The sequence below is a fragment of the Anneissia japonica genome, unplaced genomic scaffold (genome assembly GCF_011630105.1).
Source record: "Anneissia japonica isolate Jap-2015-1 unplaced genomic scaffold, ASM1163010v1 scaffold483_len1788099_cov177, whole genome shotgun sequence".
NCBI lineage: Eukaryota > Metazoa > Echinodermata > Crinoidea > Comatulida > Comatulidae > Anneissia > Anneissia japonica.
Genome location: NW_022682587.1, coordinates 1221682 through 1248510, shown reverse-complemented (window position 1 = coordinate 1248510; position 26829 = coordinate 1221682). Strand labels below are relative to the sequence as shown.

Sequence of the window (26829 nt, the reverse complement as noted above, 5' to 3'; positions counted from 1 at the left end):
TCATTATGGCAACAAAGCAAAACTAAATACAAAAAAAAGGATTACCTTGATGGGACCCAAGTGGAAGTATTCAAAGTAGATGGGCCTGCTTAGGTCGTTTGATATACTGCTGGATAACTCATGAAGAGGCTTCTTGATCATAGCAATATCGGCTTTCAAATATACAACCTACAGAAATAAACAAATCAATTATGAATCATAATACCAACATGGTAATTTATTGATACAGTAGAACCCCTCCTTTGGAACACCTCTATAGGAGTTCTACTGTATATGAATACAGAAAAAAAAGCAAACTGGGGGAGTATCTAAAACAGATAAAAAGATACAAGATAATATTTATGAGGCTTGGCACCCAAAAACCAGCGTACTGTGTCTATATGGCTAACTGAGTAATTAGCATACGAATGTGACAGTATTGTATACTTTCTTTAGTACAGAGAAGCTGTAATACTGTTGCTCATAACTTTGGCAATAGTAAGTCGATTCTAGTAAAAAGATCTATCAATTTAATGCTTAAAATGTTGGGATTATGAATATTTCAAAAAAGTCAACTTTCTTGTTTTGGTCACTGATGTTGGTTTTGACATGGCAACCTGAATACTGATTAACATATTTGCTGCCAGAGATGAGTATACTTGTCGCACTGGGTGTTGGTGAGGGCGCTAGGGACTACTTATACTCAAATCAGGGTAACATTCTAGCATTTAATACTTCTTTGTTATACACTGTTCAACCACTGACTCAACGGTTAGTAGTTCGGGGAAGATATACCTAGGCGACAATGTACAAATAACATGTATGTTTGCTTTGCTATGTTATCATTAGTACACTCAATTGCATGAGTGGGGGGAGGGGGGGCCTCTGAGCATATACCAACCCATGCAAAAAGCGGACGAGAAAACTTGCACTTGGCAGAGGCCCCGTAATATTTTCCCACCAATTATAAGACACGCCATTTGATGATATGCGACTAAATAAAATTTCAAAAAAGTATGTTTGTATGTAAACTTGTTTTGGCACACAGGAAAGACCACCTTTGACACATTGACCACCATTCATCTAAATAATGATGTTCCTGGCATGTATATTATTTGTCCAGTGCAGTTGTTAAAAAAGCTGTACTTGTGTTTTACTTTACATTTTCTTTAATTATTGCTAATAATACAATTGTTCATTAAATTCTGCTCTTCTTTTGCTATTAAGATGCGATTATATTAATAAAAATGAAGACACTTACATCATCTTCTTCTTTCATGAATCCAGAAAATATGTCAAGAACAGATAGCACAAATCCATTATCAATTTTCACAACAGCCTCTTGTAAAAGTACCTTAAAGTACCTATAGATCAAAATAAATGATGTCAATAATAAAATTGTAAAGATGTTTTGGGTGCTGGGATGGTTGGTCTTCTCTATTTTCTTAAATTATTTATTTATAACATATTCCGCACAAAAATATTACAAATCAGGAAATGGCCAGGGAGGTGCCAAGATGTGGTTATCCTCTAGATCCCCTGGCCAAATATACATACAATAAATTACATTGACGTTACATCTGATTAAGAGTTGTTCTTAAAGGGACAGTGTCAATTTGTTATTAAATAATTATCTTCATAAAACTTACTTTACAGTATTTAGGTTGTTTTCCGGTGACTGTCTCCTAATTAGGGACATTTCTAGGAAGGGTTTGAAACCAGACTTTTTCACGACATCTTTTGGAAGTGGCGCCGGACGAAGCACTGTTGTGAAAAGGGCATCATGGAGTTGGTTATCAAGCTGAGGAAAAAAAACAGAAAAAGAATTAGACTGTAATTACTTATTGACCTTCACAAAATTCATTGAGTAAATGGGAAAAAAGAGAAATATGATACACCAATAAACTTCATTTTGCATCTAGCATTACTATGACAAATAATTGTTATTTCTATTAATTACCTGTAATTTCTGTAGTTTAAAATGAATACTTGTACAGTGCTCTGACTGACGGTACTGCAGCCTCATGGCGGGCTGCGACGTGCGCCTTAGCTTGCCTTCTACTGGCTTCGACATCAGCATATTCACTAAGTCGGCCTGTAGTGGGAAAACAAATATTAACAAACATATTCATAGGCTAATTTACTTGGAAGTTACTGCCTACTGCCCTTTTTATCACATGGTTGCCAGAATGAAATAAGGCCAATGCAAAAATTTCAGCCTAAAAATCCATCAGTGCATTCCAAAAAAAAATAAGGGCCTAATTTTTCGCAAACTTTACCTTAAGATATGTCTCAGTATATAACCAATGTATTAAAGCACTATTTACGATTCTACACACATGCAAATAAAATACTTTACAGTGTAGGGTGGCTAAAGTTGAAATTCATCAAGAGATGTCTATTTATGAATGATAGATGAAATCCCATTGTTCAAGACAAGTGTAAGAGACAGCAAAAGAAACCACCTATCTTCAATCTACCTATAATACACAGATTAGAATTACTATTCCTTATTGGCACATTCTCACTTACATCGATTGCATCCTCAATACTGATATTCTCATCACCGTTCTTCCACCGATCCTCAAGGATTCCGGACATTTCCATGTTCAACATCTTCCACTTGTCAAGCTTCTCCACTTCCCATCGGGCTGGGTTGCTAAAGAGCTTCATGTAGGCTACCTCCTCGTAAGCTCCATTGATGAGAGAGATGCCAAGACCGGCCAGAGACACTATCAACTCAAGGTTAGCTTGTTCAGCTTCATTGGCCTTGAAATATACAAGAAAAATGATTTAGTTTGTATTTTAATTTGTTATCATTTGTACCTGTTCTATTGTGTTTTTACAGGCAATAATAGTAATAACTTATTACACTTCTAAAGCCCTATATCACATTTTATTTGACAAAAAATGCCTAAATGTCATGATGACATGACATATCAGTGGATTCAGGAATTCGAAATAGAGGGGGCCCAGTGAGGGACTTTCACAAACAGTTAGGTCAACCCACCCCAGTCCCACCATGAATGGGGCTGAGGTAAGAAAATTTATGATTATGGCACCTCTAGATGGCCCAAAATGGCACTTTCGGACTTCAATTTGAATATAATTTTCTATTTTTATAATTTTTCCATTTTTGTTGTAATTTTGAAAAACTTAGAAGGGTCCGGGCCAGCTAGGCCCCCCTCCCCCATTGAATCCGCCACTGACATATGGTCATGATAACATGACATCATGATCATATGTAAGCAAAATTACGACTATATATATATGGGCATAGAAGAGTTTTAGTCAAAGAAAATTTGACAGTGTTGATCGACACAGAATTAAAAGCACATTATAGATTCTCAAGACAAAATTTAACCTCAGCAGGTTAGCTAATATAATGTCAGGTTTACTTTATACAGGCCATCTAAATAATTGTAGAATCCCATAAAAAATTATTACTGTATTAAAAATTTATCATTCTAACGCTCTTTGAAAAGTGATAAAGGAGGTAGGTTTTTAATTTCAGTTTACTCAAACAAATCAACCAGAAAGAAAAAAATATGAAGATACACATATAATTATATTTAGAATGTTGTCAATAATCATTCTGAAGTGTGATAAGCAAGATACCTGCATAGCTTTCTTAGCTGTACGTGCACTCTGTGTGATAAGGAACACGCGCTGTAGCCCATCCAAGTACGATACCCAATACACAACGGATCTCTCTTTCCGGCTCATCAAAGGATGCTCAATCATTCCATCAGGAACATCTTCTAAAATTAAATAAATTGAAACAGTTATATATCTAGGAATCGCATCAGGAGCCAGAATAGCATTCTCTCTGACCACCAAAATCTGTTTTCTTGCCTTCATCAAAATTTAATGTTCTTTTGTTTATATTTAAGTTTATAACTGAACATAATACTAAGAACAACTGGGGAAATAAATCATTTTTTGTTCCTGCTCCCAAAATCTGGAATTCTCTGCCCATACACATCAGGTCAGCAGAAAATATCATTATATTCAAGTCCAGACTAAAGAAGCATCTGTTTGACCAGCACTTCCTCAATTAATTATTCTCTTTCTCGCACTACTTTTCTACTCTCGTATTTTTTCTGTCCTGCTTGGCTCTGGCACCATGAGCGCACCATGCGGATACCGGCGCCTTATAAATGTCCATTATTATTATTATTATTATTATATTTCTGTAAATTTATGTATTTTTTGTTTAACTACAGAAATTTTATGATTTTTATATTTTTTTCTTATTCATGTGATCCACTAGTGAGATGAGTGTTGTGTCACTGAAAGTGCTATAACGGTAAAGACAGAATAAGAAAATAACTAAATAAACAGGAGGATTTTACGTTTTTGTTTATCCAATAAAACAAAACAAAAATTGTCAACTGGCACCGACTAACCCTGATTTTTAAGTCTTGGGCAATATAATTGGTTTTTTTTTTTCGCCTTCTTTTCTTTCTTTAGGCACGCACAAGCCCCAATAATTGACAATAAGCAAATATATCAATGTCCTACTTATAGGTGACAATTACTTTCATAACACAAACACACAAATACACACGATGCTTTACATAAGCTAAATCTCAAAATGAGGGAGTGTAGCTATTTTGATTGTGAACAAAACTTGTGCATCACAGACAGGAATTGAAGGTTACTCAACTCCACTATCATGAGCATAATTTTCTATCAGTATACTATCATTAATAGAATGATTGTCAGGCAAATTACCTTCATCAGTACTGTAGACACTTGTGTCATCTTCATCAGCATACATACCATCGCCACGTAGACTGCTGCGTCGGATGCTCTCAGTACTGACTGCTAGTTTCCCAAACCCATCCTACATAAGATGAGGAACATACCATTATTATAAAACAAGGAGGCCATTATCATGGAAGAATTAATCAATAATGTGCAAAACTTATTTGCAATCAAACCCACACTTAAGATATTTTTACTAATATGTCTAGAAGAATGAGATTGTTATGATGATTATTTGCTAACAGACACATCCTCAGGCAGAAAATAAAGAAAAATAAAAACCCCCATCATTAGAGTGGTACCTACCCTGTCAATAGCTGCTTTTACTGACTGTTTATTTCTGTTGTATAGGTTCCACATAAGCATTCTTTCTAGTGTTGGATCCTCCCATGTGTACAATAGGGATTCTGAAGGCTTCACAAATGTCATGCTACCAACAGATCTAAAGACGGAAACAAATGTAGTATTCTAAACTTAAGGTGTGAAATATGGTAGTGTTTAATACAGAATACTTAAAATAAATTTGAAAAATAAAGTCCGAATCCCGTTTCTTGAAGAATATGTTTATGTGTACAATATAGTACTCATTTGAAAGTCCTCTATTAGACATCCCATATATTGGAAAATAATGTAGAAAGGGTAGGCGTAATGATTGTAGCTCGGACTTGCAACCTTGATGTTTGGGGGTTCGATATCCTCGCTGTGCAAGTCGCTTGTGTCACTAGACAAGGCATTTTATCTACCTTTGTCTTTTTCCACCCAGGAGTATAAGCAGGTACCTGGTAGGATATAATACCAAGCCCTGATTCTAGCCGCTTACAGTCAGTGGTGGTGCCAGGATTTGCCCGACCAGGTGGGGGTCCCAGTTCCCCGTCCAAAAAAAGTGGGCGTGGTTGGACTTCGCTCAAAATCTCTCAAACAGATTCCAGGGCGAAGCCCCTGAAAAATATGACTTTAGGAATGTCAAAGGCTTATTTAATCGGTTTATTTGGGGTCTACTAATATGTAGAAAATACATATACATTTTTTTTTTTCTCCCCAACAAAGGGCCAGATCTCCCCAACAGAGGGCCAGATCTCCCCGATGTTTGGTCCCCCGGTTCCCCTGCTTATAATCATTGTTCTCCCCAGGGAGCTGAGGATTTGTTCCATGGGAATTTGATCCAGTGACCTGGAGTAATAGCTTAAAGCACGAAGATGCAGTTTATTGCAATATGCGCTGTATAAATGTCGCATTGTTATTATTATTGTTATTAAAGTAAACAAGATCCATCCATGCCCAAGCTGATCATAAAACAAAATGTCATTCTGATATTTGACTTACTTTTGATTAAACCTCAGGAATACGTCATGGCAACGATTCTCGATCCTGACAGGTGCATGCCCTATTTGGTAATTCAAGAATGTTATATGCATTGGACCTTCGAAACCGCCCTCTACTTTCACACTCAAAGCAGTCTATAGAGTAAAAAAAGCACACATGATTGTTGTTTAAAGACACATGATAAATAGCTATATTAATATTAACATTTGTATAGCTTTGTAGTAGAAAAATAGAAATCCATAATGTAATGTGAAGTTTATAGATGCCTTTCAATTATACACTACAGAAGACAAGCATTATAGTTAATAATATTAATGTCAATTTTGGATTTTTCAGCATCAAAAGTTTAGGAGGAAAGATATTCCATTGCATAGGAGATGCACATAATGGGCATTCAGCCTGTGTGAACATGCACAACCATGGAAATATACAATGTATTCAACTCAACAGTTTAATTAAACAAATCAACTATTTAATTGAGCTATATAAACAAAAACTGACATACTCCGCGTTCCATTTTAAGTACAGTGAAATGGGGTTTGTCGATGCTGAAGTGCATAGAAGCCAAACGGTCCGGTGTATCAGGATGACGAACATACAATTTCATTGATGCTGTACCAGGCCAAAATGGTTGAACCTACAGAATATTCAAATAAAAAAAAGTGAAACATGGAGCTAAAAGTACAGAAAATTAGTAAACAACACTGCACAACTGGGTAATATATTCAAACATCATGTTAATCTAAGAAAAACATACAGTTCTAGAGAAAATTGAGCAAGCGGTTTGGTGTAGTGGGAACGGTGTGGGTTTCCGAACCTTGAGGTCGGAGTTTCAATTGGCACTTTATCTACAATGGTTCAGTCTACCAATTTTATCAATGGGTACCAACAAATTGCTGGGAATAAAATGTAATGAATTAGCTTCACATCTTGGGGGTGGGGAGAACATCACATCACATCACTAAAGAAACTGGGAATAAGCTCCAGCACAATGAGCCCTAGTGACTAAGTAAGGATTTACTTTACTGGGTAAAAAAAAATACCGGTAAAAAAAAATACCACCTTACCACATCAGGTTTTATGTTAACCCAAACTCCGGCCTTGACGCCTTCTTCTAGATAGCAAAGAGTTGACCTTGTCATGTTGGTAACCAGATGATAAGGTGTGATGGTCACTATCTTGGTCAAGGATAGACGGGACATCTGAATTTCCACCCAAAACTAAATAAAATATATTAGCAAAGTATAAATCTTACAACAGTAGAATTTAATAGACAGTTACAGTATATAATGAACATTGTGCATCAGTAATGTAGACCTTTGAATAAAATTAAAAATAAAATGTAAAATTTGTTCTCTGTTAATAAAAGTTATGCCTTCCTTTGTGATTGTATTTTGTTATCTTTTCTTTTATAAAATAAATCAAATAAGCATAAATTCTTTAAAAAATAGTTTTTACACACCTGATAAGTTCTGTTATGTGTTTCATCCTTGCAGACTACAACACCTGAACTACCAATAGTATCCAATGAGAATGAGGATGACCATACCGAGTGAAAAACACGCATTTTGGCCTGAAATATAAACAAACAACAATCACACATTACGTGACCATAAAGGCAGGCACTCACTGCAGCCGAGAATCACTGACCGATGCTGTGACAGGCGCGAAATAGATAATTCTTAATGACGTTTTGTTCTGTGTATATTACGTTGGAAAGAATTTCATGTATTTGATATATGGTGAATAAAGATGAACCTGAATCTGACTGCCACCCACCATCACCAGACGGCATTGCGTCGTCCAGCGCTAACAGGGGTCAGAGTTTGATTCAGTGATATGATGCAGTGAGTGTCTGGTTTAACAAATAATAAAGTAGAAAAATCTGTTTCAAAAATATTAAACTTTCCGTATCAAAAATAATAAACTTTTAGTATGTGCTGTCATCTGTCAAGAAGACACTCATGATGGAACAACACTGTCGAGCACGAAGTTTAGAAACTTAATGAGACTTGTACAATAAAAGAGGATTGAAGAATGTTCAAATAAGAATAAATACATAATATATGCAGTAAACTATGAATGACTGATTTAATTTACTGCTTGAAAGCACAGACTACAGTCTATTGATCTCCATTTTTATTTGTAAATGTTTAACTGAACAATTAAAAAAAAAACTGTAGACAGATTGAAATTGTATATTGTGTTTTGATTGTAGTTTGCACTTGATTTACCTTCTTTCGTTTAGGACTGCTAAAGTTGAACAATACTGGCTCACTTGATGTCTGGTTTCCAAAAACTTTGCTAGATTTCGAGGCCTAGAATATATAAAAAGATATACCTGACATGATTTTCATTATTTCATGATGCCACATTACTTTGTCAAGACACAGGGTTTTAAAGCTTTCAGATGACTTATTCAACATAGAGCTTATAAAGGCATCAAGCCTCCTTAATCTGATTGATGAAATAAAAATTAGGTAGATGATTACTATAACTTGACATCCTTCTCATGTGGATTCCATATAAAAATATGCTATTACAATTTAAACTTACCCTAACTTCAATTGGAAGTTCTGACTTGTTCACTATCCAGTAAGGTGAATAGAGGAAGATGTCTAGCCCGTTTGTACTTGACATGTGCACCCCAAGGTTCAAGTATCTTTTTCTTTCACTGTCACTATCTTTGGTTGTCATGGAAACAAGATCATAGTGCTTCATCTTCGAGGAAACATTTACAGTTCCTTCCCAACTGGATGAAAGGTAGTTCTTCACCTAGAAAGCAAAAACCACAATTAATGGATTGGTGGAGTTTAAATATTTATGTAACATATCCAATTACAGGATTGCCAAGTAGTGGATGATTACATTTTCAAGTGGATTAATGTGGCTGCATTCATTTACATTTCCAAAAGTTTGAATGTGAATGCCTTATAGCTATTCACAGGATAGACAAGGTCTGAATGTTTAAATTTTTAAACAGTTAAACAGTACAACAGCATTATTGTGAGGAAACAACTTAATGAGCTTAAATAGATACCGTAAAACCTCGACTTGAAGCCCAATGGGTTTAACCTCAAGATGAAGCCCATCTTGAATTGAAGCCCCCTCTATAGTTTGCAGAACCTTTAGCCTCGAAAAGAAGCCCATCCTAAAATGAAGCCCATGGGCTTCTTTTTAAGATAACATAGGCTTCTTTTCAAGATAGTACAGTACATGAATTTCAAAAACAAAATAAACTAGAAACAAGCCTGGTTTATACTGTAGTTAAGGTGATTTAACACCAGTTAAATCCACTCCATGATGCAGGTTGATGTTACAGTGGCCTAATTTATTGTTTTATAGGATAAATTCACAAAATGTACAGTATTCATTTTTAAGAGAAGCGCCCCCTCCCCCTCTTTACTTTGTAAACATAGCCTCAAAAAGAAGCCCATCTTGGAAAGAAACCCATCTCGAAAAGAAGCCCATCCAAAGTTCGCAATAAAAGGAAGCCCAGGGCTTTAATTCGAGGTTTTACGGTAGTGTGAAACCTACTTTAATCAACTATCCTTTTACTTATTATTCATATTTTTATACATCTGAATCTTACTTGAATTTTCATGGAATTTTGAATTTCTGGATTGATGCTATAGATAGCCATATTCTCACCAGCCAACAGAAACTTCAAACCTGGTTCCTGTTTTAGAAAGAATATAGAACAAATATGAATGATTACTGATATTCAGGGCACACTTGAGTCTGGTTTCTTTAAAATCGCTACACTGTCGCTACAGTGTTTTCAGTGCAATTGTTGTACTGCGTTTCTGGGAGGGCCCCCGATATGACCTACCAATCAGCATCACCGACAGATTGTTTGGAAGTCAGGGGGTCGCATGTTGGAAAAAGTCACTTCCAGGAGATCTGGTTAAATGAGCTTTTTTAACGCATCTGATTATTTTTTGCTGCACTGTGATATCCAGAAACACTGACTTTTGTGATATAACTGATAATAAAGTAGTAAAAACGTGCAAATATTATGAATTTGTGGGAGATGTGTTATTATCCTGGAGATTCTTGCTTGATCGTGAATGACTCCCGCAACATGCTAGAGACTTAGGATCCCTGGTTACTGAAGCACATTGTAAACCAGCATACATAATATAATTAATATTCACACCCTCCTACAAAAAAAAAACATATTAAAAGACTATTACCTCGAAAGAAAAGATGACATCATATGGTAGGTAATTATGAAGCACAATCGGTGGATAAATTTGAAGAGTGTACAGTGGAACGTGCTCCTTGACACTGACTCCTTTCCTTGCCGGTGACTCCGCCTCTAAGATACACTAAATGTAAACAAAACAATGATGAAGCATGGTGACATAAAACTAGAATCAAGTCTTTTTACGCTACGCAGTAAAAGCATAGCCTGTAATTTTCCCACAACATATGTACTACTGATGTTGGAGAATAACGATCTTCACAAAATAGAAGATGCTACCTAGAGCTGTAAGCTTTCAAACACTTGCTCAATCTGCCCCTTGCCTATATTAGAAAGGCCTATCTACTACATTAGGCATCATGGTGACATAAAATTATTGCAGTTTAAGTTTGCTATGCTGGACTATTGCAGCTAAACAAATGTATATATATAAAGTACTGTAGAGTAGGTTCCATGGACAAGTTAAGTCATTTGTATTAGAAATACTATTTTATTATTTAACAAAAAAAACAATTATAATTTCAATGATTTAATGATAATTGAATCCAATCTTGAACAAACATAATCAAGATTGAGGAAACTGAAGAAGGCCTTGAGCTTATATATATCATTTTGTCAATTTTTTTACATTCGTATAGAGTAGGAAAACCATTTTTTATGTATATGTTATATGGTTTATATGTGAAATGAATGAATAAATGATTGAATGAAAAATAAATAATGTATGAATAAATGATGCATATATAACCTCAAGTTTCTTGAATATTTCTAGCATTGAAAAAATAAAATCTACTATCAGTAATGAGCAAAAAAATGGCGATTTTATACAGTATCAAGTTACTTTTTAAAGCATTTGTTAAAGAAAACACTTATTAGCACTTATTATTGTTATGCGCATTATTTAAATAAAAACCAACACTTATTCTGGTAACACTACTTTCACAGGTATAAATTACCCACAATACTATATTACAAGATACAAGATTCTTTTATTGTCACTGGTACATAAAATACAAGTAAAATTCGTCTTCCCGATGCAAAAATAAAATATTATCATCGGAACATCTTGTAACTTAATCAAAACTGTAGAATTCGTTCAACACTGCTCTCAAAGCTTTTCAAACTGCAATTCAATTAAGTAAAATTGTTACTACTTACCTACAAAAAATCTTTAAAAAGAAGTTAAGATTTATTAGATTTAGCCAATATTAGTTTGTAAAAGTGAAAGAACACCCAAATATTGTTATCGCCCAATAGTAAATACCAGAAGACATTCTTGAATATGCAATAATCACGTCTGTGTATTGCTCTTTTGCATAAACTATTAAAATTTTGTTGAAAATATTTAGAATATTAAAAATGTCAGGAGATCAAGAAATATAACCAAAATTACGTTTTCAAAACAGTATAAAATAACAATAATAGAAAAATCACTAGGTGTTGACAAAAGGCACATATATGAACAAAAGTTAAAAACATGAAACCTTTTTTAAATTTTTAGATTTTAACAGACAATGGTTATTAAGAATAATTTTTTTATAGCATAAAGTCCGTATATTGGTAAAAAAATAAAAATTTTTTTTTTGTGTTTGCCATTTTGTGTGGGAAGTTTCCAACTTACTTGGTTTTTTTTTAATGTGCTATTCAGTACTTTTAGTTGACTTTTTGGAGTTTTCTCAACATTCAATGACTATATATATTTAAGTGTATGGACTTTAATGTTCTGCTAATAAATTGTTGGTGAATTTATTAGATAATAGTACCTTAAAATGAAACAATTTTTCATCATTAATTTCAGTTTGGGAGATACATATCTGTTGCTTCTTTTCGATCAATCTCTGCCACTGTACTGCTTTGTTACAAAGCGTATATCTAATTGAAGAAAGATAATCATTAACATAATTTATGCAAGGTTAGAGCTTTATCAGTATAAATGCATGCACTAACAAAATTAAGAATGATATTTATATGTAAAATATTCAGGCCAAAAAACAGGTATGCATTGCACAAGCTTAACAGAACTGAACCAAAATTATTTTATTTCTTTTTTCCAAGAAGCTCATAACACTTGTAAAATGTTTATAAGTTAAAAAATGTAATCCCTGAACCATAAATATTATCTGTTGTTATACTTAAGATGTATAGGGGTGAGTGATGGTTGACAAAACAATCTTGAATTAGACTTTATATAATTTTAAAACAATTTTGACCAACCGACTCCCGACTTTTAAATGTCACTGCAAACGCACAACCATTTTTTTGACCTCATTACCATAACTGATATTTGCAAAATATCAGTTATGTTGACTATCACTACAAAAAGCATTTATATCATTGTTACAACAGTCACCTCCACTGCATATCTTGTTACCACCAACACCACACCAGCTTTTGCCACTGTCATCACCACCACAACTATTGCCACCATTGTCACCACCACCACAACCACCACATACTAATGTACTACCAACGGGATTAGATAATAGTTGCCACTGTTGCCATTATAGCCTCTTTTTGTCATTATCATCATCATCATCATCATCAACACCACCACCAAATCGACCCCATTATCATCACCATCATCATCTTAAACTGCACATACCCCTGGTCATAAGGTCCAAAGTACAAACTAGCACTGTAAGCAACATCAAGAGGAAGATCCATAGTGGTGTTGGGCTGGAACACACCCAGGCTCTGCTTGCCCACTGCCGCACTCATTTCATTGGTTAGGCTGCTAGCCCTGGGTAGGTCATAATATACAGACATTGGCACAGCCAGATGATTGTGAAGCTAAAAAAAGGTACAAAATGCTCAACATAGTCAATTCCTTGGGGTATATTTATCCATTAGCCCTGTATGTGTACTGTATAAGGTAACAATTACATACACAAACAAAAGATAGGAAATTACTCTATTATTAAGAATCATTGGTCATAATTCTGTTGTATTCGTATGAATGTAGCAATAAAAAAACTCTCTCAGTGAAAATTCCTTCAACAGTCAGACCCAGCATATTTTTGGATGCTATAAGACTGCATCTGGGATGTGAGTGGCATCAGTGCAACAAAACTGAACTGATTACAGAAGATAATTAAGTAAGATGTTTATACACACAACCATGCATTTTAAGCTAAGTTGGTTTGCGCATGTTAAATAATTATTTTTAAAAAATTTACCTGTTTGCCATTAAATAAAAATGTTAAGAATTAAACCTATATTCATGCAAAATTTTAAGTAAAACAACTTGGTAATTGATGAAGTATGTTGACCTACTTGCAAAGGTGACCTTATGGTCAACGTCTTTTTGCAGCGATTGATAGAAACGTCTGCTACCACAGCATACTGAATACCATCCTAATTTAAAAAAAAACACAAGTAATATAATTAACATTAAACAAAATAATTATTTGAAATTGCATTATCATGGGAAATAACTGAAGGAAGATTGTCTCTATTCATTATCATACTGTACATCATTTGTATTGTAGTTGAATAGAGTCACTAAATGAAATGATAAAAATGGTATTGAAAACTACAACAACTGTCTAGAAATTACATATGAAAGGAAAAAACCACTATAGTTCAAATGATATTAACTAGCTCAATCAGCCTCTACGATTTTATACCTTCATTCTGTGACCACATATTCTTATATACTTTGTTTTTGTTAAGAGTGCTATATACACATCTATTCCTGATGTTGAAATAATTAATGTCGAAACATTGAATCCCGACACGATGGCGTGCATTTCAATACTTGGAGTATGTATTATACTATCTTATACACATATATAGTTTGCATATACCAACCTTGTACAGATACCACCTTATGTTCACCAACACATTTTTTAATTTAAAATATGAATTTTGTTATGCTGTAGCTAGATTTATCATTACACTGTACTGTAAACCTTGGCGCCCACTGTCTCGGCAGCCTTATGATTCATGAAACTGTGATGCACGGATTCACAGAGCCACAGATTGCTTTCAGTGAGAATCAACTTAGACTCGCACCAATTTTCAGTAGAATGATGTTGTGTTTGGCAACTGGTCATGGAAAGCATGAACAAACCCATTGGTTGGCGCTGTGTGCGCATCTTTTAGTGATCGTTTTGATCTGTCATTTATAAACAGTGACATCTAATTACCTTGACTGGTGACAGGTAGTACAGCATCTGACCAACTTGGTTACACTTGACATCCTTGAGGGGGTCAAATCCTTCTATCTAAACAGTGAGAACATACTTGATTAAATTTTGAAGCAAATTATCACACAATACAACTGCTGGTAGTCTATGAGTAACTAATATTTAAATAAATTTGTTTCTTCTTTCAGTTCATTGTTCATTGTTGCTTTTCATGTTGTTTTTAGCTTGCCTACCAGCCTTTTGACTGTACCTTAAAGTAATCATATAACAGTAATTATCTATGGTATAACTGAGCCTTTGGCCTGGAGTTCTTGCTTTTGTGCAGAAGACCTTACTTGAAACCTGGCCAGCATTGGATTTTTTTTATCAGAATCAGATCTCTCTGCTCCTTAAATAACCCTTGCATGAGAGTTAGGCAGCATAAGGGACAATGTACTTGTTAAATGTTGATACTGGCACTGGAATTTGGAATTGGACAAAAAAGGAAAATCTATTTTAATCTATGATTTTGAATTTCTGAAATAAAGGATGATTGACTGATTAGATTGGTTTGTAGTAGCTGGCTTTCATGTCCTCCATGCATGGAGATGCTTTTTTGTATTACCTGTACACAAATTGAATCTACTGGTGTTTTAGGAGAACAGCTGTGCTTGGCTTTGAACACAATTGCATCTGGCGTATCCTCTTCCTTATTCTCCTCACGTTCATCATCATCATCATCCTCACTATGTGGTGCTGGAGGAGCAACGCATCGTAGAGACATGCGAACATGCGACCTGGCAGCTGAGGGTAGCAGACTGAAGCAATTGTCACTGAAGCAAAACAACATTCATAAAGTATGATTATATTAAACATTACGATTTTGCTTTTCTTTCTGTGGAGAACATGAATTAGTGTAAATACGCATTTTATTTATGAATCTTCAAATTAACATCAGGAGTACTGCTTCAATTACAGTATGGTACATGTGAGGTTATGGTATGCTAATGGCTTCTTTTTTTTTTTTTGGCTTGCATGTTTTTACTCCCTCCCACTGATATGGCCATTTACTCATTAATTGTAAGTTAAAATATTGTGAATAACATTATACATATAATACATGTATTTATCAGGTATATGTTTTCATACTTATCAGCGTTCATATCGGGTTCATCGGTGCTAAGATCTTCAGTACCATCAGTGATAGCTTCTATTGTTACATTTTCACCCGATGTTATCCTCTGAAATAACATTTAAGTAATATATTAATAATACAAATCTATTAATATATCCCTATTATTTTAATAGATTATTTAATAATTTAATTATTATTAAAATATCATACCCTAAAATGGGTGTCGAAAAAAAAATACAATGGGATCCTTTTTTATAGTTTTGATTATACAAATTGTATAATCATATGATAAAAAAAGGAATATATACAATTATTACCGTATTGAACTATTAAATTATTACGAATTAATCGAGATTATCCACAAAATCCATGGCAAAAAAAACTATATTGTCCCATTTTCAAAAACTGGAAATTTTTTTTTCTATTGCAAAATTCTGGGTTAAAAATATATATTGATAAAATTACATGAAATTTTTTTTTTAAATCAATTTGAGCTATTGCAAAATTTTAGGGTAAGACATTAGCAAGTTATGATATTTATAGAGTAAAGAGTTTAGAATTCATAATAAAACATAATGGCTGCACCTCTGAGACAAACTAGTTTGTAATTCTAGAAATAAAATATAGAAATTAAATGCATAGAATTTTGCTATAAATTTGAAAATTGCATCTGGAATAAACGATTGTTTAAATGGATTTAATGATTGAAAAATGATAATTGAATATTTAATCCTGAAGTACTGTAGATACAGTCATTGTAATAATAAAAATATGGTGGACTCCCTTGGATTTTCCGATTCCAATCAGTGTAACTGTTTGCTAATTACCTTCAGTGTGGTTGGCAGCTCAACCTTTATTGGGAGGCTTGTGGTATTACAAACTGTAAATGGCGTTTGAGTGATTTGTTGTTTCGTCTCCATCAATCCATCTGGTTTGTTAATGAACCCATCTGTTATATCGTTCATAGATTCTAAAGCGAATGGTGTTACAGAAAGATCCATTTGATCGAGGGAACTAATGATGATATATGTTGCCAATTTTTCTTTCTCTTCAGGTTCATCAAAGTCAAAATCATCTAAAAAAATAGATATTGATATGTTTTTAATTGGAAAATAAATATTTAAATAAATTCAATACAATATAGACTCATAAATTCAAATATAAAAATAAATACTTCAGTTATTTATTGTACATCGATTGAAATGAAATAGGTGATCGGAAATAAACACAAACATAATACTGTTGCTATGCCTTGCATAGTGCCTTTAAATTCGCTGGCGATCAATTTAATGTAATGTAATGGTCATGCATTGGCATAGCATCTTTTCCGTAGAATACAAAACGCTCAGAATTAAAGATAAACAAAAAACAATAAAGCCAATAATAATAATTTAAGAAACATACTGTACTAGTCTGTAAATCAGTGAAACCTGAAATATTTAGATATGGGGCATTTTTTCACATTATTTTATTATTACACATAGAAGGTTACACATAAGGTTTTTGTAAAATAAATATATTTTCATCTTGCACTTCTTTTGTCTTTTACTTTCTGTATTTATTTTTGAAATTCATCCCTTTGTGTTGTACATAATAACACAGGGATCCAAATATGTGCTATACAATCAAACCAGGGCTTGAACCCAAGACCTCTGATCAATAGGCAAGCACTCAAATGACAACTTTTAAATACCATAATACCTCGTGATTGACTTCTGCTTGAAGTTAACGACGCAGCCGTCCTTGGTCTGCCGTGTGCGTCGTGCTTGACCCTACGTCGGCCGCTCTCTTCTCCATCGCCTTCACCTTCATCGCCTTCTTCCGATTCACTGTCAGAGAACATGTCGGAGATGAAACCAACTACTTTATTCAAGAAGCTTCCCTCCTCTTCTTCTTGCTCTTCCCCTTCGCCATCTGCCGCCTTCTCACTTACAGGGTTGAATGTTCGATCAGGGGCATCTGAAGGAGTACCAACATCTGGAAAACATTTAAGCACCAATAAGAACAAATAGACACACAGAAACTAATCACTTAAGAATATTGGGAACATAAATACCTACCTTTATATTATATTAATTATTTAGTTTAATTATTATCAGTAAAAAAAAAAGAGAACATAAGGCCGTATCCAGACTATCAAATTTGACAAAAACATGTGATGTGCATAAATATGGTCATGATGACATCACATCATGATCATATATAGGCACATCATGACCATATATAGGCACATCGTGACTATATATGGGCATACAACAGTCTTTTGTCAAAGAACTTTCAGAAAGGGCTGTAACATACCTTACAATAAGAACTACACTCAGTAACGTTGATATCATTTTTACAAAAGTGCTAAAAAATGGGGAGGAGGGACGTTAGCTTACCACTGCTAAGCAAACTGCTACTGTAGTTACCGTCCCATTCAAGTTCATCGTCTGGACTTGAGTCTGTCTCGCTGCCACTTTCTGAACCCAGTGTCGGTTGTATAAACCCTGAGGTGCCATCAATCTGATCGCATGACTGGAAGGCTACATCCGATTCGTTGGTACAGGTGATTGGCTGACTAGGAGCTTGGCACATCTTAGAAAACATAACACAAGACATAAGTTGATATGACTCACAGCTTTACTAAGTTGACTTGCACAGATAGACGAAGATTATTTTTCAAACAAATTTTTTCCTTTCAAGGTTAAAGCAGTTTCTAGTAAAGGCCAAAGTTGCTTAGCTTGTGGTTATGTAAACCAGTGTTTCTTTGTAATGGAATAAGCGTTACTCTAAAAAATGAGAGGAAGGCTAACGTTTCGACCTTTATTGGGTCATCTTCAGGAACGAGGAAACTTTGACAGCGATTACAAAAATGCTACAATATGCAAATGACAGAATTAACAAAGCTAGTACAACAATGGTGAGTTGGGTCAGACTAAAGAACAGATAAACAAATTCAACAGGCTCTTAAGTGATGCTTTGCAACCTCATTTTAAATTTAGTTTAAGGCGATTTATAGCAAGGGATAACCATTATGATACAGAGCTAGGTACGTATAAACAGCCAAAGTGCTAGGTAGGGACTATATGGCGTGGGAGTCTTAAAGAATATAATGGCCAATTAAAGAGAATATTATTGAAAATTATGCAATATGCCTAATGCACTTTAAAGTTAAAAAAAAAAATTAATTTATTAAACACATACTCTAACGAGAAGTTCCCAAGGTCTGTAAACTCCTTCCTTTTCCATTACTGGTTCAATTAGCGGTTCCCAAATAGTGAGCCGTTCGTTGTACAACCACGCTTCTAAACTTAGTTCCAACTTCAAATGCATCTAGATTCAAAGACAAAGGTACACTTATAATAACTAGTTTGCATACTGTGTGAGACAAATATGGAGACAAAGCTTTACACAAGAATAAGGCAGTGTGAATTAAGTATCCGTACAGTTGCAACCTTCTAAAATGTTCTAGTCGTGTAAAATTCTAGTCGTGTGTGCCGTAATGCAGCTTATCGTAAGCAAAAAATCGCAACGCATGAGACCGGCTTCACAGTTGGAACCTTTAATTGCAGCTACTGGGTAACATGCCAATGATAAATTAATTAATCAGCTAACAGAATTATTGGTTATTCGATATATTTTTTTTTTCATTCAAACTTTTTAAATTCAGAAATCAGTACACAAAAGGATAACACAGTTAAAATTATAAATCCAGAATTATTATTATTATTATTATTATTATTATTTTTATTATTATTAATAGTAGTAGAAATGCGTAGCCTTTTCCATTTACATTCCCATAATTTTATATTTTGATTACTAACCATTGTTGACCAGTTGGTTAAGACCGTTTCCAACTTACTCCTGACACACAGCATAGGTAAATGGTCAGAGCCTTGTTCAATGTCAAGTGTCAGTTCAAAATGTTTTGTCTCAATGGTCAGTTTTTGTTTGACCTGCTGGGCGTCCAATGGAGAGAAATCAACTTGAGTTTGGTCATTCTCTAAGAATGTGATAAAAACAAATAATTAAATGTCAGAAACATGTGTATAGGTTTTTTTTTAAATAACACTTAAAACAAAAGAATATAAAACAGAAGTAGAAAAACGTATAAAATTGCAAGACTTAAACATCTTTACAAATTGGCAATAAATTCAATATAGCAGCCTAAATATATATACTTTTTAAATACTACAAGAGATCCAACATCAAATGGCACCACCACCACCATTTTGATGTCTGGTTCAACAGATTTCTAAAAAAGTGCACACAGCATACAATACAACAGAATAAAATACTAAATAATCACTAAAACATTCTATTCGTACACAAAGTAACTAAAAGAGCAAAGTTTTACTGTAGTCTATAGAGCACATCCTTTCGCACAGTGTGTTAGTTAAGACTTACTTCAGAATAATCACACATCATTAATATGGAATATAACTTCCCAATACAGTACTATCCCAAATTATATAACTTCATTTTTTAGTTAAACTCAGGTGTTCAGCGAATTTGCCATACGCATGGCATGTTTTGTATCATGTAAGAATGAGTTCATAACTATGTGACAAAAAATATCTGGTACCATTTGTCTATTTCAATCAACCCTGCAGCCATGGTGTCGTGCATAATAAACTTTAGAATGAAACATGTTACCATCGGTAATGAGATAATTATTCTTTTACCATCGCAGATGGTTAAGAATCACTTGAACAAATGATGAATTTAAGGTGTTATAAATGGAATTGAATTCTCTGGTGAGGGTACATAGGTTCAGCAGTACAAACAGATTACAATTGCACTTAAGAAATGTTTTGTTGCATTTAAGTTTTAAATGGTTCACTTATGTAGATGAGCCATGAAACGTGTATGAGGGCAGTCTATGTCTGAAGATGGTCTATGTGAGATTTGTGAAGATGGACCATAAGAGCTGTATGAAAATGGTCCATGAAAAACCTATTTAGGATGGTCCAATACAAGATGGACTAGGTGTGGTATATTTGGTACTGCATATGGTTCATGAGGGATAAATATATGTAGAGACGGTCCGGAAGAAATCCCTGAAGAGCTGTATGATGGATAATGATCCATGAGGTCCACATATAGTCCATAAGATGTTAATGATATCCATTATATTTATTCATAGTCCATGAAATCCATGAGGGTTCATAATTGATCCACGAGACTTAGGGTCTGAGATCCATCATAGTCCATGAGATATTTATGAGATTCATAACATTAAGTCATAGTCCATGAAATCCATGAGGAATTCATGATGAACCCACAAGATTTATGGTCTTCCACGGAAATCCATGAGGAATTCATGATGGATCCATGAGGCTTATGGTCTGTAAGATATATAGTTCATGAGATATTATGAGATCCATAAAAATTATTCATAGTGCATGAAATCCTTGAGAATTATGGTCTGTGAAATCTATAGTCCATGAGGTATTTATGAGATCCATAAAATTAAGTCATAGTCCATGAAATCTATGAGAGCTTGATGAGGTCAATGGTGCTTGATTAATTCAGCACTGGTCATAAAATCCACTGATGATACAAATGTTGTCAAGTGAAGTGAGCCTTGAATACCATGACCTGGTTCATATGATAGCATTAAGAATGGTATACTGAATTGACCCATGAAAGAAAACACCAACTTTGAGGTGATTCTAACATCATGCTATTGAAGCATGGGAGATATGACAATGAGTAGTAAGTGTCTAATTCACTGTAACCATTAAAACAAAATATGGAAATGAAATTTTCATAGTCTGTGACAACATTCACATAGAATGTTAGCTTAGCTAAGACATAGCAGCACACAACAAAAACTATGCTCTGTTAACGAAAACAGGAACACAATATCCTCACCTGGTTTAGGTTTATTGTGTACGGAACCTACAAAGATTTGAACAAGTACAAGTTTTAAAGTGTGTGGTAGGTACACTATTATTAAAATCTATGCAAATAAAAACAGACTATATCAAAGCACAGGTCAACCTTACTTTCTTTTGTTACCATGACCTCATACCTTTTTAACAAAAATATATATGTTATGTTTTTACTTTATAGTTTAATGATTGTAATTTGGTCTTAACACATGTTGCATAATATACATTGCCATTTTCTCTGTTGGGATTTCTCATTATAAATTACTGGATATCCCGGAGTATATTTAAATGTTTTCTGTAAATGCTGTTTTTATTGTAATGCAATAACTTCTGTCTTTTGTAATGTGTTTTATACCTAAATACAGTAAATAAAAAAAAATTATCATCTAGAATACAGAACTTTTATTGGTCTTGAAAGTTAAAATACAATACAAGAAATTATTTCGTTGTTGGCTATACAAAAATACTAACCATATACAAAAAACATTACAAAATCTAAATAGGTATACAGTATTTGAAAAAAAACAACAAAATGTACATTAGGAAGTTACTATAATCATTACAAATATTACTTAAAATAGTAAATACAGAAGTTGTATTGCACTTTAGTTAAGAGTAAAAGAAGCATATGTATATGTACATATGCTGAATAAATTATTGAATAATGTTTTTTTAAACATCAATTCACAATCGGAATGGTATGTTTCTAAATTAATTTTCACAGCAATTATATTTTTTTCCCCCACAGGGAAGAGGCAAAAAAGACATTCCTAATATAGTACATGTAAAAGACACTATATATACAGTACCTTTTCGCTTTGGAAAGGCGGTTGAGAAAATTGGCTTTGGTGTCCACATATCCTCTTTACTATCATCTGAATTCATCGACATCCCCTTTGGAGTTTTCTAAATAAGGAAAATATTAAGAAAGAACGATGTAAAACTAAAATAAATTACTAGTAAAATGTAAACATATTGGTAGTTAAAACAAAATTGACTACCTTTTAGTGTCATTACGAATGATAAAAGGCTTTACTAGTCTTTTAAAAATGTGTTTAAACCCTTTGAACAACCTGCCAAGCACAATAAAAATGCAGATAGTGTTTTGGAAACCTGCAAATCAGCGCCGTTATCGGACTAATATCTAAAAACATAGCATATGTTTACACTTATACCAATAACACGAAAAACAAAGTACTATCACAAGATAGAGGGCGCCCTATTGGAATTTGAATAGAGTTCAAAACTTGCAAAATACCTTCTACACACACTGCACACATATGATATGTAACACCTTTTAAGGTCTTTCAAGTTTGTGGTAGTAATTAGTTGTACACTCTTTGCTAATACTTACAACAGTGAAGGCTCGTAACCCATGTACTATATCCTGTATCATAAACACCACACGCGGTGATATGCGAGCGCGAACACTTGATAGATTCACACCAATCTCTTCAACACCTTGGTGGGACAAAGTTCGGTGGAGGTTAAGCACACACGGATCAAGAACCTGAAAAAAAACATATCCAAAACAATTGGTAGGTTGTCCCTGTACACCTGGGCCCTCCTCTCTGGCGAGGTCTTTTTAAACGAGTTATTCCTTTTATTTTTCGCGAGTCAGTTTTTTGGTTGGTTTAGGTGTCGGTCTAAATTTTCTTATAGATTCCCAGTTGCAATAATTTTTTAACTTAATTGTAAATAAAATGTTATTTAAATTTTAATTAATTAGTGAATTATTTATTTTTTTACTTGAATTTTTAACTTGTTGCCTAATTAATTGTAATGCCTTATTGTAGATTTATTCTATTTTTTTATGTGTTTAGTGGGTTTGTGATGTTGTTTTGTAATGTTTTTTCTCCCCTTTTGTTAAACTTCAATTTTGAATGAGAGATTGCAATAAAGTCCTTCGTATTTCGTAATTATGTGCCTTATGACAGAAAATTTTAATGAAAAATAAATGGTCCCATTGAGAAGATTTGGATTAAGTACACATGTTGGGAGTGTACAAGCATTGGCTCTGTTGCCCAGTCAACATGGAACCATGTGTTATGTTGAAAGTCTGTAGTTCAAATCATACGATTTGATTAGATGTTAATTACCTCGGACCTCATCTCAAAGGTTACAGTAAACCAAAATAGCAACCTACATAGATGAATTGGATAATATATTATAATAACAATGGTGAGCCCTGATAAATATTCATAAAAGAACTTGGGATGAAAACTGAGGTATGTTATGTATGATCAATTTGTTACATGCACCTGGGTCAGATGATTGCATTAATTTTTAGGTAAGTTCTTAAAAGGAAGCTGGCAATTTTCAATTCATTCAGTTAAGTATTTATTTAATAGAGTAAGTAGTTGTCATTTTGTGATGTAAACGTCTCACTAATGGAAGATTTTTCTACCTACTTGGTATGCTGTTCTCAATGCCTGAGAGTAGATGCATGAGAATATCTGTATGTCTTTCAGGCTTGCTTCCAGTCGGTCAATAGCGGCAGACTGTTGATAGCTCAAATTGCCCTCAACCTATGATGGACAAAATTGCATAAAAAAAAGATTTTATTTAAACTGTCACTTCCAGTCAAATTGTCAATGGGCTCATCAAAATTAAAATATATATATTGAAAAAATAAGCCAATAAATCTATTCAAAATGAAATCTTCAAACAATTCTAAATCAACAGAGATCAATATATCTGTCAAATGTTGGCGAAAATGGGTTTTGGGGATTAGAAATTGTCAAAAAACGTGGTAGTCCATTAACATTGTGATGAATATTATAAAGTCCTGTCTTGACTATTAAATTTTATATCATATTTATTTCATTTATTTATTTTTAAATTTCTATTTATTTTACTTTATTAATTAATTTATTTTTTAATTTAATTTTTTATTAATTTTTTTAAATATTTGAAATAAAAACCAGTGCCATGCCTAAATATGATCATGATAATATCACATCATGACCATATATAGCCACATCAAGACATATGGTCATACAGCAATCTTTTTGTCAAAAAAAGTTAATATTGAACACAGAGCTTTCGCCTATCATTCACTGGTAATATACTCAGGAGTAGTCTTTCAATATCTTTACCTGGAGTACTAGCACCTGGCTATTCTGACTGGTTGGATCAGCAAACAAGACTACTTCTGGTTTCTTTAGACGACCTGTGATCTTCAAGCTGCCTTTGGTAGGAGCACTAGCCTCATTGGACAACTGCCTGTTAAGTTGCCCAGTGGGACTAGCATTAGTGGATGCTGGTTTTGCCTTGGCAATAGAACTCGATAGGAAGTTATAGACGGCAAGTAAATAGTGGATGAAAATGTTGATTCGCATTCCTTCCAGACAGAAGTCCACTGAAATACATTTGAAAATACTTTGGTGAAAACGGTATAGCATCTTCACCAACATATACTTCATCATTGTTGTCTCTGCTGTCATCATCATCAGCGTCATCATCATCATCATCAACTCTAGTATCGTACCAACATCACCCTCCCTACCATGATCCTTTTATGCCGATATTCACATCATCATCATCATCAACATCATCATCACCAACAACAAATAGCATCACCATTAAGACCAACATAATTATGAATACTGTAAAAGCAATTTTGCATTTATTACTGTATTATATAATGATAACTTTTATTATAGTTAACAGACATCTACCATTTCATTGTATAGAATTGTAATGTGGAAAACAACAATGAACAAATGTAGGTTACCCGCAAAAGATAGAGGAAAAAAAAACCCAACAAAATTATGATCATCTCTATCTACCATCACCAGCCAGGATCAGGAGGAAAACAAATTTGATATGTTGTTTTATCTAAGATACAAGACACCCTTTTTTTTCACCGGTTTCCCCAAATTATTTAAATATTCAAAAATCTATATCTCATTAACAGCTCTCAATTTTGCTGCAAAATCAGTTGTACAACATATAAAAAAAAATGTCTTCCTCCAGAGCCTGGCTTTAACTGCCACCTTCATCATCACCAACATTTTTTATTCATAACTCACAATGTCTATTCTTTGCTGAATCTTTGGTGAACGATATCGTAACCATAGGGGATGTGTTTGCTGACTTGTCCTTCGGCTCTTTGTTTCCACTACGACCTGTCTGATGAATCAGCCTGAGGAATAAAAAAAAAAGCCAAATATTTGTAGTTTCTACCTGTATATATAATGGACTGATCCATCAAATTAATAGAGGGTGCATAATTATGTACTTAGGTAAATTATCCTATTGTAAGAAAGGTTTCAAATGTTTATTTGTAATAAACTGTTCCATCTACTTATGATGTACAGTGTGTATACACAATTTTTGCCAAGCAAGAACCTGGAAAACTACCACTGTGGAACCTCTAGAGGCCTAGCATTTCACTCTACATAGTTACCATCAAGGATTAATTCAACGATTAAACTAAATTACTAACGAGCACAAACATTTTAAAATGAAAAAAAAAAATGTTGATATTAAAAATAAAGTCTAAGTCTTAAAAAGCTATTTCAATGTTTACATACACAGTAATTAGCAAAGATCATATCTGTTGTCTGCTGCTGTTATAGCAAAGGTCTAGCGCTGCTCTATTTATAGCTAGCCTGCTAATGCTAGGCTGCTGGATGTCCCCCAGTGAAAAGTTGTGAGACAATGGTGGTGCTGTTTGAAGATAGACCTGATAAAATGGTGTTCAGGAACTTATGGATTATTCCACTTTGATAAAGAGGGGTAATTTATACTTATGTTAAATCATTGTGCCTTACCTTTTGATTGCTAATGGACTGCTCCATCTGATATCTTCTAAAGATATACAGTGTATAGATGCACTTAGCATGATCGCACCATTGTCATAAAAGGTAGCATTTCCCTCAACCTCATGTAGCTGAAATCTTGACAAGCCATCCTGCTCTTCACGCAGTAAAAGCCCCTGACCATTCTTTCTCTGTTAAGTTGATATATTTACTCATTATTCAAAGATTACATTCGCAAAAAAAAAAAAAATGAGAAGAATTATTCATTATTCAAGATGAATAAGATCATTACATTATTAGGTGTTTTTTAAAGTTTTATTATTTTTTTATTTATTTGCTTTCGTGGATCTTTATAGCATTTCCTGTATAACAACTATAAATTGCTGTCATTTTCCTGGTAAATCTATAGGCTACAGAATTTATCATTACATTATGTGCAATTTCTACTTCCCGGGGACTTAGCAAATCAAGTTGTGCACTAGCACAGCTGGTTATTTGCATTCTAAATCATTCACTTGGAATCACATCAGCAACCTTCACTTGATACTGTATGTGTTCGGCTTGTTATATAACATAACATGCTATATTCGGACAAAATTATATTTATTATATTAAGAACGCTTGGAATTGTAAAAAATGGTAG

General features: G+C 33.8%; 1 protein-coding gene across 4 annotated transcripts in view; it reads right to left on the bottom strand.

The window, feature by feature from the left end:
* Nucleotides 1–26829, bottom strand: part of LOC117103073 (vacuolar protein sorting-associated protein 13A-like) — a 92443-nt gene that overhangs the window by 11361 nt on the left and 54253 nt on the right. For 3 of the 4 annotated variants that reach the window (XM_033243598.1, XM_033243669.1, XM_033243753.1), the window contains exons 36-69: nt 26199–26377; nt 25455–25567; nt 24519–24781; nt 23832–23948; nt 22775–22930; nt 22230–22326; nt 21401–21427; nt 19348–19526; nt 18728–18856; nt 17923–18118; nt 17243–17518; nt 16369–16616; nt 15556–15647; nt 15032–15239; nt 14428–14505; nt 13553–13633; nt 12882–13069; nt 12043–12151; nt 10269–10403; nt 9665–9751; nt 8629–8847; nt 8307–8390; nt 7535–7645; nt 7140–7292; nt 6578–6709; nt 6073–6206; nt 5056–5191; nt 4717–4828; nt 3598–3740; nt 2512–2748; nt 1940–2074; nt 1629–1780; nt 1241–1343; nt 46–168 (exon numbers count right to left, since the gene is read on the bottom strand). In XM_033243598.1, coding sequence (XP_033099489.1) covers nt 46–168; nt 1241–1343; nt 1629–1780; nt 1940–2074; nt 2512–2748; nt 3598–3740; nt 4717–4828; nt 5056–5191; nt 6073–6206; nt 6578–6709; nt 7140–7292; nt 7535–7645; nt 8307–8390; nt 8629–8847; nt 9665–9751; nt 10269–10403; nt 12043–12151; nt 12882–13069; nt 13553–13633; nt 14428–14505; nt 15032–15239; nt 15556–15647; nt 16369–16616; nt 17243–17518; nt 17923–18118; nt 18728–18856; nt 19348–19526; nt 21401–21427; nt 22230–22326; nt 22775–22930; nt 23832–23948; nt 24519–24781; nt 25455–25567; nt 26199–26377 — 4932 coding nt within the window. The remainder of the gene's footprint in view (nt 1–45; nt 169–1240; nt 1344–1628; nt 1781–1939; nt 2075–2511; nt 2749–3597; nt 3741–4716; nt 4829–5055; nt 5192–6072; nt 6207–6577; nt 6710–7139; nt 7293–7534; nt 7646–8306; nt 8391–8628; nt 8848–9664; nt 9752–10268; nt 10404–12042; nt 12152–12881; nt 13070–13552; nt 13634–14427; nt 14506–15031; nt 15240–15555; nt 15648–16368; nt 16617–17242; nt 17519–17922; nt 18119–18727; nt 18857–19347; nt 19527–21400; nt 21428–22229; nt 22327–22774; nt 22931–23831; nt 23949–24518; nt 24782–25454; nt 25568–26198; nt 26378–26829) is intronic. The other variant, XM_033243830.1, reaches the window with a different exon arrangement.